Source organism: Tetrao urogallus, assembly GCF_951394365.1.
Source record: "Tetrao urogallus genome assembly, chromosome: 5".
Lineage (NCBI taxonomy): Eukaryota > Metazoa > Chordata > Aves > Galliformes > Phasianidae > Tetrao > Tetrao urogallus.
In genome coordinates, this window is record NC_136818.1 from 49521409 (window position 1) to 49536479 (window position 15071).

Consider the following 15071-nt stretch of genomic DNA (forward strand, 5'->3'; position numbering starts at 1 on the left):
TGCAACCTTGTACAAAATTTTTTTTTTCCAAATGTCGGTTTGTTCATCTGTTTGCTTATGCACAATAGATTTGAAAAACCAATTTTTTTTCAGGGTTTATAATTTGTTTGGGGGAGAGAAAGCAAATTTTATCTGAAGAAGTTTAGAAATAGCCAACTTTAGATTGAATATTCAAATTTTTGTTCTGTAGTTTTATTTATGAAATAATACATTCCTGAGAACGATAGGCTATGAAGATATTCCAACTGAATGCTAGGGTGTTCTTCCACCTCTTTACTAGAGTCTCGTATTTTTATTTCTGTAAAATGTCTTCTGAAGTTTTTATTTAACTGTAGCGATAGTTGAGCTGTATCCTTCACTTCAAGGCTAGTAGACCTTGCGTGTTAGTTTTAATAAATTATTTTCCTTGAATGTAGTTGGCAAATTAACCTCAAGGAGGTCTGTCTCGAGTTCCTCTTGCTTCCGTTTAAGCCAGGAAGTTAAGTGGTTCATTCCTAATGTGAGGGTGGCAGCTTGGCCTTCTCCATATGATTATTTTGCTAAATGCATCTCCTTGTTAGTGCCCTCAGGATGTGAGTATTGCAAGGTGGAAATGTTGAAACCATCACGTCGTCTCCTGTGTTTCTTCCATGTTCATGTTCAAGCTGCAGTTGAAGCACTTGTCTAGAAGCGTGCTTGCCTGCAGTGCTTCTGAGTGAGTGGAGCGGATGGAGGCACAGCTCAGGGCCCTTGTGCTCAGGCTGCTGGATGAGCAGCGCAGAAGTGGGACCTGCGGTTCTCCCGTGGTGACAGCTGCCCACGGTCCTCTGCTAAGGCACTGCTGTGGAAAAGGAATGCCAAAGGTATCGCCCCGTGCCAGGTCACGTTCAGGGTTATTGAATTCGCTGATGGGTTCAGTCGGCCCTCTCATAGCTTTCATGTGTATTCTACTTCTTTTCCATCTGCAGTTTTTGCCTACATATTTCAAAAATTCATTTGTTTTTAACGTGGTTAGGAGTATGTTTGAATTGTTTTATATTTCTGCATACAGCATAGTGTCCCAGAAGACAATTTGGTTGCTGGCCATGTTATCATACCATGATTTTAAATGTAGTAACTGGTCAAGATAATGAAAACGTCTTGCTGATGTGGTGGTTATGTGATTATGCTCTATGTAAAAATGTATTGAATCTTACCCAGTTATGTGGGGAATCTGAGTAATAAGATTGCATAACTTATCTCTTGCAGAAAGTAACGTTGGCTATGAATAAAAAAGGCTTTGATTTTTAGGTACTTTTCCCAGCATGTTGCCTGTTCCTTTGGTGTAGTAACGCTGGAATTGGTGTTCATGCAAAACCTGTTAAGTATGTTTAAAACTTCTTTGTTATTACTACAATGCTTCATTCTCTATGAATGATCACCTAATGTCTTGTAAAATATTGTGGTATGATAGATTTAAGTGGTACCACAACACTGGTTTTGTCTGTTTGGGGATTTTTTGAGCTGTTTTGGTTTTTTGTTTTTTTTTTTTTTTTGCATGACATACCTTGCACTCTGAAGATGGAAGCTGTAATGATTTGATAATATTGACTATTGAGGTGAATCTTTAATCTCGTGTGCAATTAGTTCTGCTTTACTCATCCTAAAGTGTCTTTACATGTACTGTATAACATTCCATATTCATTTAACACTAAATAAACTTAATTCACCGGTTTTCTGGTAGCATGAGTAATTACAGATGTAGTGTGTCAACCCATCGTTTTGAATGTTAGCATGCATTAGCAGAGGGGAGATTAATTGCATTAGAGAAGCGTGGACAAAAACCTGTAAATACTGTGGAAACTTGTAGTTTGGTGTATAACTAACTAACTGCTTTAGCTGACAGTGCAGATGTTTTAGTGAGCTGAAGCTTCCATCTACATTTATTACGCATTTAAAACTGCATTATCTGGTCCTAAGCTGGAAGAAAATGGCCTCGAATTGCTTCTATAAAATGAAGAGTAGCCTGAAAATTTGGACCTTTCAGGTTAGCGTATTGGTAGCAGTGTGATAAACAACTTACTGATAGTACTAAGTAAATAGTTCTCTTTCAATAGGAGTGTTTGTGTGGTAGGTGATTTCCAAAACCAGACTTGAACAGAAGGTGTAGACAGAGACGATCACTAGATGGCAGGAGAGTAAATCTGTAGTAAGACAGAAGGTGATGAAATTCCTTAAGGTATCTTGGGAATAAAATTACAAAGAAAATCATTTCTGAAAACTTTGCCTATCTAGGTTGTTACCAGAAGCAAAGTAAATTTAACTTTCCATTCTGCATTTTGTAAAGTAATTAGTGTGAAAACAACTGCTTCAACTAAAGAAATTGAAAATGTTAATTTTTTTCAAAACTATATTCATAGTAAGAGTTCAGTTCTCAGAAATAATTTGGCAAGACTCTTCTGCTGTATGTAACTGAAAACTAAGATTTATCCATGCAGTGTGTGTCCAGTGTTCAAGAGCTGCGTTGACACTGATTTTGAGTGGAGTAGATTGTATAAAAGGAGTTGCTCCTGTCTTTTCTACCTGAACTTCCCCATTAAGCATCGTGCTGTGTGTGCCTGTACATGTGTATTTTTGAGTATGCACACACATGCTTTTTCCCTTACCTCGTTCACTACAGAGGAGCAATAACACTGGAGTTGCAGTGGCTGAGGATGGTGGCAGCAGGGGCAGTGCTGTAGCTGAAGGTGCACAGGGGGCACGTGCCTCTTGCTGCCCCATACCAGAAGCCGTGGGGAACCAGAAGCCGTGGGGAACAGTGCTCTGGAGCAGCATAGGGAGGGGATTTTTACTCTGGCTGTGTGCCTCCCCAGGTGACCAGGAAGAGCTGCAGGCAGCCAGAACAGAGAGCAAGACAATGAGAAAAAGCACGTAGATGACTGGTTTGGAGTTAATGTGTTCTGCTCTGAAAAGGGGAAGGTTGATAACAGAGAAGACAGGAGGGGAGAGAGACACTGCCTTTGAAGAAAGAAATGCAAATTGTAAGGGTGCTGTGAAGTTAAGGTTATTTCTGTCTCATTTTTGAGTCGAAATGGCAAACAAATGTTGATGCGTAGACATTACAGGGATTTCAAAATAGCAGCTCTTGTTAAGAGCTCAAGTAGTTGTAAGGAGAAAATTGCAGCCAATTCAAAACCATCACTTTAGACCTGGGAAGTAACATATGCAAGCAAATGAAATAGGATTCAAAACCTGAAAGCAAACATCCTGAGCAGTAGTTCTTAAAAGGATTGTTTGGTAAGCAGTATCAGAGACAACTGCCAGTCAAAACAGTGCAGCAGCTCATACCCTTATTCTGTATGCCACTGGATGGAAGTAGTCTGGGAGGCATAGTGAAATCATGAAAACAATTTGCAAGAGATACAAGAGTCTCACGTTATACGCATAGCAGCTTTTAATAGCCAAGAACCTGCTGCAAGCAAAGTGTTCTGCATTAGGTGTGCCCACTGCCTGCCTCCTGAGCCCTCCCTTCTCCCAGAACCGCCAGCTTTTTGAAAAAGGACTTAATGTATGACTTAAATGCTTCGTGTATCAAGTTTGGGTTATGTTTACTTTTGCAGGAAGAAGAAGTAATGATGTAGTGTTGTGCAATTAATAGCTTAAATGTTGTTAATTGTGTAGTAGGGTGAATTATGTATTACAGATGCTTTATTGTAATATCAATAAATAACATATTTTCATTTTAAAACTATTTTAAAAATAATGTTTAAAATGTCTCCTTCACTGGACTGATTCTGCAGCGCAGGTTTGGGGGATTTGGTGGTTCATTGTCTTTGCCTGACTGGAACACTGCTATGACAGCAGGGTTGGACTTGCTGAGCAGATTCCTGGTTTTAGATTAACAAATGTTCTCATATAAGTAAACAGGATAAAATTCCATGTGTTTGTCTCAGAATTTCAGTATTTTCAGAAAAAAGTAATCAGGACTGTATTTATTAATTTAGCAACAAAGATACTGTATAGCTGTGAACTGGAACAAACTCAGGCACAATGTACTTGTCCTTTTGTATCTAATTCTGAAGGTAAAACGTAACCAGGAATCCCCAAGCAAATTAATGGTATATGTCATATAACTTAAAAAATTTATTCTGATTTCTTCTTTTTCATAGCGCTTATCTCTTTCAACGTAGTGGAATTCCTTTATCTATTTGTACACAGTCTGGGTAGGTTCCTTCCATGTGCACTCTTTAACAGTGCTACCTGAAGAGGAGTAACAAGCATTGCTCTGTTGTCATTACTACATGGAGGTCAGACCAGGATTCAGAGCGTGGCCTTGCAGAGGAAAGGCTGTGCACACGGCTTGGCTGGAATGGCATGTCCCAAGCTCAGCCCTGGGGGCTCAGCAGGCTGTGTCTGATGGCATGCGGCAGGGATGTACGAGTCCTACATAAAGTGTAATTTCCATCACCTATAGATAGCAGTCAGCCTGAAATTGTCTGTATTGATGGAAAGTCCTGTCTTCCCAGTTGTTTCTCTGCAGCGTTCTCTGTAACTGAGCCTGGTTTATTTTTCCAGCTGAGCTGTATACCAGGGTGTTTCAGTCAGAGCTCAGAGAGCCACAAGATCCAGTGAGAAGCTGAAAGGCATTCCAGTTTGGATGGAAGGAAGTTTCTTACCTAGGAATAACATGGATGGCTTTCACACAAACATAGCTGCTGTTGCTCTTTACTGTACACACCTGTGAAAGCAAAATAAATTGATCTGGGTTGATAATAAAGAACCTAAATTGCAATGGGCAATTTTCAACTTCGTATTTGAGTAGGATAAATGTGTGTACGTTTTTCTTTGATTTTGAGAACTGTACTTGCTTTGAAGTAGGATATTTTTATTCTTGATGTTAAAAGCATGAAAGTAAGATCATGCCAAAGCTGTTTGGTGTTTTAAGCAGCTTCAGAGTAAGAGGCATCTGCCTCCATGAAGGGAACTATGTCCACTTGTACTTATAGTTTAGAATTCAAGAAATTAAGTTGAGAAGCACATACCACTAATTGTTAAGAACAAGATAGAGTAATCTGCATATTAAGGCTGTAAAACCAATGGGAAATCTATAGCTCTGTATGTGGAAAGCAGCACAAGGGAGACCACCAGTTCTGACAATCAGTCATTCACATTTCCCACTGTTTTCCCCTATTGTAGCAAAATGTGAGAAGCTGCTCTCAAGGCCACACATACAATGCTCTCTATTGGTCTTTACTGAGGCATGATCAGCATCTATGCTGAAAGTGCCAGCATCAAAGAAGTGCTACTTGATGACATCTGGCAGCCTGGCTTTGCTACAGATAGATTTATGAGCTGTGAAAGATGGTCAAATTAACGTCTTCTGCATTCTTGATAGGATTAGGGTTTCTGGGACATGCGGGCATTTGCATATCCCCTGACTTTCCACATTGGCATTGTGTTCGTGGCTCATTTTAATAGATTTTTGTGAGGGGCTTTCTCCCTTTTACATCCTGCTATTTTTCAGTTGCTGTTGGCAGTGACACAGATGTGTTGGTTTAAGAGACCTGGTAGAAATCATACCTCTTGGTCTGACTTCTTCCAGTTAAAATCTTAATCAAGAGCAGCAGCAGCAGTTGCAGTAAACTTAATTTCACTTGAGGAAAGTTGTGCTTCACTGGGGATGAGCTTGCATGTGTGCACACGTATGCATCAACTTGAATGACCTTTTATCAGAGCAACACTGAAGTTGTTGCTAGGAGTTAAAGAGATATCTGACCCAAGCCAAGCCCAGAAAAATGCAATTCAGAGCATTTACAGAGATGACGAGAACAGAACTGCTATCAGTTCTCTGTAACAAAGATTTCAAATGTTTGGTGATCTTTAGAACCAGAAGTCAGAATCAGATGATTGTGCCCCTTTGCTGCAATGAGGGAGTGGGGATGCTCCAAAACTTGGTGCCTTGCTCCACAAAATGGTCAGCACTTCTGGGAGGGGCCCAGGAACAGCTGCCAAAAGCATCTGCCAGTTAACTGCAGGTATTAAAGAAAATAGTAGAAGGCTGTGTCTCCACATGCAGTTTAATGCACAACCATTTCATCTTGCTGTTAAGCACCAGTATATCTGTTTTGCCTTTTATGTAGCACTAGTATTTCATTTGGCAGTATGATGGTGAACTGAGTGTTTCTGCTGCCTGTCTATAATGACAGTTTTTGACTTTTCACTACAGCCTACTGTGGGTTTTCTTGACAAAAGAACAGATTATGCAGACATTTGGAGTAGCAATCCCGCTTTGTTTTCCAGTTCCAAATAGTCTTTTTTTCTGATCATAAGCTGTCCAAGCCTGCCATCAGAGAACTCAGAGAGAATCTATTAGAACACCTTAAAGCTACCTCAGAAGTAAGTATTTTGTACCTCCTTTCTTCCCATGTTTTCTTCTTGGGTTGCAAATTTTTTATGGCATAAGGACTGTCTCTACCCAGATGTATGCAGTTAAGCCCTTCAGGTGCTCCTGTAATACAAGTGATAAGCAAATCTCTCCATTGTCAGACCTGCTGCTCTGTCTTTTTGTCTTCCAGGGAGTTTATCTGATCACTGCTGAGTGACACAACCCAAGTCCTGTTTCTCTGATGACTGTGGCATCAGTCTTTCTGCAGCCACTAGGAAATGTGCGTGCGGAATATGGAAGCTACACTGGGTCACCTTGATTGTTCTGTCTGATTCTGTCTGATGATGCTAAGGGACATGCTGCTGTTAGCTAATTTCAAATCACCCTTTCTTCAGACTAGGTTTACGGAAAGATAAATGAATGGATCTTTGTGCACTCCTAATCACCTTCAGTTGTAAGACTGAACAGCTTTTATGCTGTAAACTTACAGTTTTCAGAGTTTTCAGCAGTTCTGTTGCTGAAAGCCATGCTTGCCTGGCTTTGGACCCTCAATTCATCTCCTATGTGATGATCTCCCTGCTGAAAGCTCACTCACCCTTTAAGCTGGATTGGATCCCTCATCTTGTTTGTAATAGAGCTGCATAAACACTTGAGCTGACATTAAAAAAAAAAAAAACAAAAAAACAGGGAAGAGAGAAAAAGACAGGAGAAGGACAAGGCTGGCTCTTTCAAGTGTAAGGCCAGCTTCTGCTGGGGCTGATGGCATAAGCAATGTTCCTCAACCTTGGCTTGCCAGTGAGAGATAGCTTGAGGTCATTGCATGAGCATGTGGTGAAAGGGATTTCCAAGGTGCACAAAAAAAAAAATGGTGTACAACATACCACCTTTCAAAGTTTACAAATAGTAATTATATGTACTTAGCCCTTACCTGGAATATGTAACACTAAAAACAAATTAGCTATTCATCTTTAGGAAATAATGACTTTTTCTAGCACCATCTTCTGATCCCCCCACTCCAGCTTTTGCACTCACTTCCATTCCAATTTAAAGTTAGATGATGTCTGTTCTCCAGAGCTGGCTAGCATGGCTTGGCCACGTAGGGGCTTCAGGTCCTGCTGGAAGCAGTGCCAGGCAATTTGGGCTACCTCTGCCAGCCTGGTGCTCTCAGAAAGAGTCAGCCCAAGGCCTCTTGGTGGCCCAGTGCTGTGTTGTCCCCACGTGTGTGTCCTGCACACAGCCGGCCTTCACTGTAGAACTGCCTTCATCTTCCAGAGAGATGGGAGACCCCGTCTACCTTAGATCTACATTTTTAAATCAAAGCATTTTTTTGTTTGTTTGCTGGTGCTGTTCTGCTGTTCTGCTGCATGACTAAGGCACTGTCAAGTTGTTGGCTATGGGTTCATTGCAACAAACCGTCACATTACCTCTGCTGTTTACCATGGACTAATAAAGATTTCAAAAGCCCCCAGAAGCTATTAAGATGCTGTTGATATGCACATCTCTGGCTGGCTGTGTCGGCTGCGGGAGCGCACTCATTGGCCCCTCGCTGGGTGGGATGACATCAGGCCCTGCTCTCAATAGGGCCTTCAGTTTGCCTCAATGTCTGCTGAGGGCTGCGAGAGAATAGAGCGGAGGGGAGAAAGCATCCACGCTACATGGCCTTGAATCCAATAAAAACACAGGCAGCTTCAGCTGGGGATAATAGAACTTTAAAAAAAAAAGAGCGAGACCGTAGTCTTGGAGCTGCTATTAGCAGGGGATGAATCGCAAGGGACCATTTCATGCCAGGGTACTTTAGAGAGTAGAATCCCAAAGAGCCATTAGCTCTCAGTGAGAGTCGTGTTGAAGCCCTTTGCTGTCAGGACAGAAGCATGCATATAAATTTTATACCATTTGTCTTTGAGCAGAGACAAAAGATCAGCTCTAAACCCTCAACATCTTGTCTCAACTAACATGAAATAATACTCTCTTGTGTGGCTGTCTTGTTACCTTTTACCCATCAAAAGAAAACGTGATAAATTTATTCACAATATCCAAAGGTTTTGCTCTTAAAATTAAAAAAGGAGATGAAAATGCAAGGAGTTGAGTCTAGATTTATTCCTGTTAGTACAAATCATATTGCTGCTAAGGGTGGCGACTTTGGAATGAAACAGCACTTTGTTTAGTTGAAAAGAAATACAGCTTCAAAGTCAGCCACTGGGGTTTCATCCACAGCTTTTCACTAACTTAACTTAGAGCATGATGTCTCTTATATTCTCTAGTTCCAAATACAATCTTAAATATATACATATATATATTTCTGTCAGACTTTTTGTTCTTTCAGTTTAAATCATACAGAGGTTTTGGGACCTGAGACCTTCACTTAGTCGTGCAACAGAAGATGCTGAGTGCAGTAGGTTTGCTCAGACTAAACAGTGCCTCTGGTTATGATTTACAGAAAAAGATCCTTTAAAACTTTTTGCTCTGAATTCAGTTTGTTGTGTGTGCTGAAATAGATCAATTCTGTTTTAGGATTTTGATGTCTTTTGTTAAAGAAAAAAAAATCTTTTCTATATATGTTCTGTGTTACAGAGGTATTGTATTCCCCTTGATAAATAGTTACCTTATCTTCAGTACTTTGTCACCGTGTAATAAGAAATGATACGTGGCACTGAGGGACAGGGTTAACGGGCATGGTGGTTAGACTGGATGGTCTTTTCCAACCTACAGCGTAATTCTGAGTTTGCCATGATCCTTTCAGCAAACATTCTCTCATTTTATGACAGTTTAAATAGAGAATAGTGGAATATTAGAGTCTCAAATCAGTAAATTCCTTGCTATACAAGGAATAATTATTCCTGCATTTCCTCTGAGAGATGATCATAAAACTTCTTTTGTTGATCCAATAGCTCTGCAGTGGGTGTAAAACTGAAGTAACATCAGAATTATTCACTGTGGTTCATTTATGACAGCACACTTCTGAATGGCACAAGACAAAACTGAACAGGTGAGCTCTACATACTCAACAGTTTTACACGTTTGTTCTATCACATTTCCTAGAGCAAAGTATGAGACAGCTGCTCACACAGCAGTAGTGCTGGCTCCAGGTAGCAGAACCCTCTTCCCAACATGCACACTGGCAGAGAGCAGTCAGGAACACGAGCACCCAAGCAGAGTGTGAGAGCCAGCAGCGAGGTCAGGGCTCTGGAACACGGAGATACATCACGTTGTTGCTGTCAAATAGGCATCTGTGTGTTCCTCTGGGGCTTCAAGACTACACGGGTGGGCCCACAGCATTTGTCACAGGAGGTGTACGGCTCTGCAATGGGAAGGCTGGAGCCAGGAGTGGGATTGCAGCACGGCGGGCAGGCCAGGCTGCTATTCACCACAGGAATGCAGACTGGTCTGCTGCCTCTTGCTGTCCCTCTCACGCCCTCGTCCCCTCCAGGGACACATGGCAGCATTAACCTCTCGAATGCCTGAAATAAACTGGCAAAATATTTGCCTTTGCAGCAGCCAACACGGAGCATATGCATTTCCCAAAGCATGGCACGTACGAAGCGAGGTTAAGCCCCAAAACTTGGAAGTGTTTCTAAAGCTGCAGATATTTTATGTGTGATTGTACTCAGATCCCACCCACTTAACGAAATGTTGTGAGGGCTGGGAGAGTTAATCTGAGCTTTGGAATACTGTATGGGTAAAAGCCTCTTTCATGTAACCACATTAATGTACCGAGCTTGGAATTCTTATAAATCCAAATTATTACAAAGGAAAGGGTTTGGTGTTTGGCAAAACCACAAAGCCTGCCATTCACTTGCATGGCTTTGCTTTGCTTTACAGTGGGCTTCAGAAAAGAGCTCAAGGCACAAGAGAGAGACTAGAATACATTGAAGTCATTTAAAGAGAAATTCCCAGAGATTTAAGGTTCTTTTATCCAACCCACTCTCACTTGCTTTTTTGTTCCTCTATCTTATTATTTGTTAATGGTTGTTTTTAAGTTGCACCACAAGTCCCCACAGACACACCATCCTTCTTTGGGATCCCCCCAGAGCAGATTGTGCTCAAACCCGGGGAGAAAACAACAATGTCAAATAACCACAGGTGTCACAGAAACCCAACACTATAGCCTCATCTCCTTTTCTAAAACCCGATTTTCCACAAACAACTAAAAGAGATTCTGCAGGTGGCTGAGGTTTTACCAGGCCTGGAGGAGGAAGGTGGACAGCCTTTTCAGTGGTGCCTTGTGGCCCTGGAGCAGTTCTGATATGCTGAGAGTGCAGAAGGCAGTGCCTGACAAGTCAAATCTGTATTTAAAGTATGCCCATGACAGCTCAATAACAACAGCACCTTAAATTGCAACTTGTACTCTATATATTGCAGTATATTGGCACGCACTGGCTTGTTTTCAGTTTCCCTCTTAAAAAACAAGGGTAGATAGATGTTCCTTCAAAGCAAGAGCTAGAGTTGTCCACATAGTGCAGAACCATCTTTTGCGGATATTGGACTGCTCTCCCACCTCGTTCCAGACTTAACCTGTAGGTGTCAAGCTGACTTAAGAGAAAAGGAAAAGCTTTAAGGCAACTCACAGCCATGGTGAGCCCTACAGCAGACATTGCTGTGGATATCACTGCTATGTAAAACACTGACAGATGCCTGTTCTTAGTTTAGCTCTGCTCGGTTACTGAAGAAAGATTTATTTCATGTATTAACCTTATGGCATCACTTTACAGGCAGGGATTGTTGCAAACAACAAGACAGCTTGCTATATTTTTTAACCTCACAAATTAGAGTAATATGTTGTAATTCTACCTCCAAAATCAGAAAGTGGTGAAAGAGACTTTCAGTTTGCTATTAATCACAGATTTCTATGTGTAAAAACCACAGGCAAAGCCAGCTGTGTTACAAACATGCCCAGATTCAGCATCATTGATATTTCTCCTAAGGAAAACTGATATTGTAATTCTGTTAGAAACTCCAGACACTGAGATACTTGTTTATTTGTATAACCTCACTGAACACATGTGAATTCAGACTAGTTGCCACCTTTACTGCGCAACCAAAGGAAAGAAAACAATTTTAATTGCATACAATGTGGGGCAAAGATGATTTTCTTTAAATCCTGAAAACTTGAAAGAAGTTACATCCTCTGGTATTCAAAATCCAGAAGATAAAAAGCAAATTGATTTTTTAAAGATAAGTCATGCTTTTCCTTGAATGACAGCTTATTATCCTGGTAAGTTTAGCTGGAAGCAACCTTGTGAGAGTAACAGCACCTGCAGCTGCCTGTGGGGAAGTGCCCTCTCGTTAGTGGAGCCTGGGATCACCTGCCTGTGGGACAGCACAGCTCATAAGGCCTGTGGGGTAGAGCTGGGCTGGGTTCTAGTATTGTGGTCAGGCTGCTTGTTGATGTAGGCTCTGGCCAGAAAGAACTGAAGAGGGAAGGATGAGATGGCAGGAGCCATCTAAATTAGGAATCAGGGAGGTGGTGAAGGATGGGCCTAGCTGCAGTGGGAGAGCAGAGGTAAGGCTGGCTGCAGCATGGGCCTGTGCAGGCTTGGGTGCCTGGGTTAGATTGGGGGGATGACAGGTTTGCGTTGCAGGGTTGGAAAGGAATGGATTCTGGTAGAGGTGAAGATATTAGCTATAAATTCTTCCTGTGCTTGGTTGGCTTAATGGCTACAGTCAGCTACCATCTAATCATAGGAGAAGGATGACAATACTATTGATTGAGGAGGCATGAATCTACACTGCTTAAAAACAGTTCTATGGATCTGACTGATTTTTTTATCCTTTGGGATCCACAATACCCAAGGTACAGAAATTTGGTATTTGTTGCTACTTAACTCTGGACATTGGTATTATTAACCATAGATTAAATGAACATGGTCTCCTGGATTGTTATATTTCATTATTTTGTGATGTGTAGGAAAGGCTTTGTGCTCTTTCAGAGAGTAAGGAGGGTAATGCAGTGAAGCACTGAGCAAGGATCCTCTTCTTTCTCTTCTTCATGGGGCAAGACATTGTATTTGCTCAGAATTCCTAGTTGGTTTTGTAAATGAAGTGTGATGTGGATTAGCAGATCAGTTGCCATGGTGTTGCACCTTTGCGTCTGATAGTATGAAACACAAGCTCTAAAGGCACTGCACGAAGCTGCTGTGTCAACGCCATGGAAGTAAAACAAAGCTGCATATTATTGCAAGAGAGCATGCAATGCTATGGCCACTAGCCTGCTACATGGCTGGTTGTGTATCATAAGGGAAAAGTGAGATAGATTATTTTTTTAAAAGTGCAAATTATGCATTGACAGTCAGCCTTTTGCATAGTGCTGCTGAGCAGTATCCAAGCTACTTGCTATGAAGAAAAATACCTTGGGACAAAGAGATGTATGCAACAGCTTCCCACAGCCCTCTTGTGGGAGCCGCTTGGCAGATCCTTATTGCCTTGTGGTGGTTTCCTCCCAGCTGCCCTCAAAACCAGAGCTTACAGGTGCTCCCACTTATGCCTGCATAGGAGCACAGGAGCACCTAAATGTATCCGTGTGGGCAGCCAAGGAGGGCTGGCTTGTTGAAATTCTGTTCTAACTCAGTAGCGTTGTGTATGTGGACTGCTGTGCTTATCTGTGAGATGGGATCACATTTGAGATCCTAACAAACACTCTTAGCTGTGAGAATCAAACCTCTGTGATGTTACTTCCCCTGTACGAAAAGATAAAATTCTGTCTACTGTTGTAAATAATGCAGGGTGGCCATGTGTTGTAGAAATTGCTGTTCCTTTTCTTGTAGGATGAGAGCAGGATGTCTAAATGAAAAAGCAAGACTGAAGAAAACCTGAACTATCTCCATCAAAATGTACCGGAGTTCTGCTTCAGTAAGTGGATGAAGTGTTCAATATCTCAAACCCCTCCTCCACCTTTGTAAAGCAATTTGCTTCAAAGAAAAGATGCTTATGTGCTACAAGGACATTTCCGAAGGGAGACAACTAGAAAATCAGCCTAATTCCTTCTGTTTTGCTCTTACTTGTGCTGAGTGCAGGAAAACAGATAGTTAGGAAAGTCTTGCAAGGTTTTTGCAGGACCTGGGGTGCTCTGGTGCCTTTGGCCCTCAGTGGGTGGTTTGAGCAGGCAGGGGCTGCACCTGTGTTCTAGGCAGCATCTGGATGGTGTGGCTGCAGCTGGTGGGAAGCATTTGTTATCTTATTGGCCATGAGTAGATAACATTTCCTAATTAAGTGGCAAGAATATATATATCCTGAACACATCTGTACTTTTAGTTTTCAGCAATTTGAGGAAAAAAAAAAGCCTTTTCAGTGCATGTCTCTTGATATTCTGTATAATCCAGATGCAATGTGAGAGAGTATTTTATTGTGAATGGGAATGCAGCTTTAGTGATAGCTCATTAGCTAGGTAAAACATCATTCACTTCCGAAGCATTGTTTGGAAGAAACTCTTCTGCTGTGAGAGTCTCTTCACAGCTGTTCTCTCAACTCTGCCTGCTTACATCTGACCTGATCTGCTCTGTGGGAACATGTCTGGGCAGCTTGTTCTGTGTGTGATAGATCTGTGGGAGCAAGGCAGCTTTACTAGGGCTACGCAGTAAAATCTTTGTGCTGCATTGTGGTACCCATGGCTTTTAGCTGGACAGTTTCACTGCTCCTTGAACCTGTTATATAAATTTGTGGTTATTTGTTTTCCGTATCATTTTCAGTGTGCTCCATGCTGCACACCTCACCAGCTCTTGGCAGCCACTCGCTGCTGTGCTGCAGGCTCTGGGGAGAAAGGAGTTACGCGAGTTTCCAGAGTGTTATCAAAGTTGGCACTTTATTGGAGAAAGGTTTAAAAAAACTGACAAAGTGGAGGGGCGAGGGGCTACGAGGGCCGAGTGGCTCAGCTCAGCCCTGCCAGAAGCCGGCGAAGAAGGCGCACAGCGAGTGCCAGCGCTGGGCGCAGTAGGTCTCGGCCAGCTGCTCGGGGGAAGGCTCGGCGGAGGCCGCGATGGGGCCGGGCGGCACCAGGCGCAGCTGAGCCTCGGGCGGCGCTCGGCCCGGTCCGCAGAAGCGGGCGCTGAGCGGGCCGCCCTCCGTGCAGGGCCGGCGGCGACGGCGGAGCCGGGCGACGATCTGCCGCCAGAACTGCCGGCTGCGCGCGCCGTAGGCGGGGCAGCGCCAAGGCTCTCCGCGATACACGCAGCTCTGCTCCGCCCCGCGGCCCGACGGCGGCCGGCAGCTCAGCCGCAGCTCGCTGCTCCCCGCCGCCCGGCGCACCTCCCAGCCGCACCTGTGCTGCTCCGGCGTGGAGAAATGCCCCGACGGCGCCGCCTCCGGGCCCGGCCCGCCGCCCGCGGCCCCCAGCGCGGCCAGCGTCAGCAGGGCCAGGGGCAGCCTCATCTCTCAGCGCCGCGGGTGCCTCCTCCGGTGCCTCGGCGACGGCGCGGACCGGCGGAGGACCCGCCGCATGCCCCGCGCCCTGCGGGGACACGCGGCTGTTGGGGGGCGGCCCCGCTCTCGGCTCGCCTCAGCCCTCTTCCCTCCCCTTCCCCCCCCTTTCTCCGGCAGACCGGGAGCTCTCGGCATCGGGGCTGCCAAACACAGCTGGGGACCGAGCCGCTCGCCTCGAGTCTCCCGTCGCACCGCTCCCTCCCCTCATCCCGCCATGGCACCGCTGACCCCCAGCCTCCCCGGGAACTCACGGTGCGCGGCGGGCAGCTACGGGTGCGGGGAAGGCGAGACGGCGGCTGGCGGCGGCGGGGAGGGT

The 15071-nt window shown here is 43.8% G+C and overlaps 1 protein-coding gene across 1 annotated transcript; it reads right to left on the minus strand.

Annotated features, from left to right (window-relative positions):
- Positions 1–14209: 14209 nt before the first annotated feature.
- FGFBP3 (fibroblast growth factor binding protein 3) lies at positions 14210–14704 on the minus strand (the record flags this gene model as incomplete). Its single annotated transcript, XM_079536522.1, has 1 exon — positions 14210–14704. The coding sequence occupies one exon, from the start codon at positions 14702–14704 to the stop codon at positions 14210–14212; it is 495 nt and encodes a 164-aa protein (XP_079392648.1).
- Between the last annotated feature and the right edge of the window lie 367 nt (positions 14705–15071).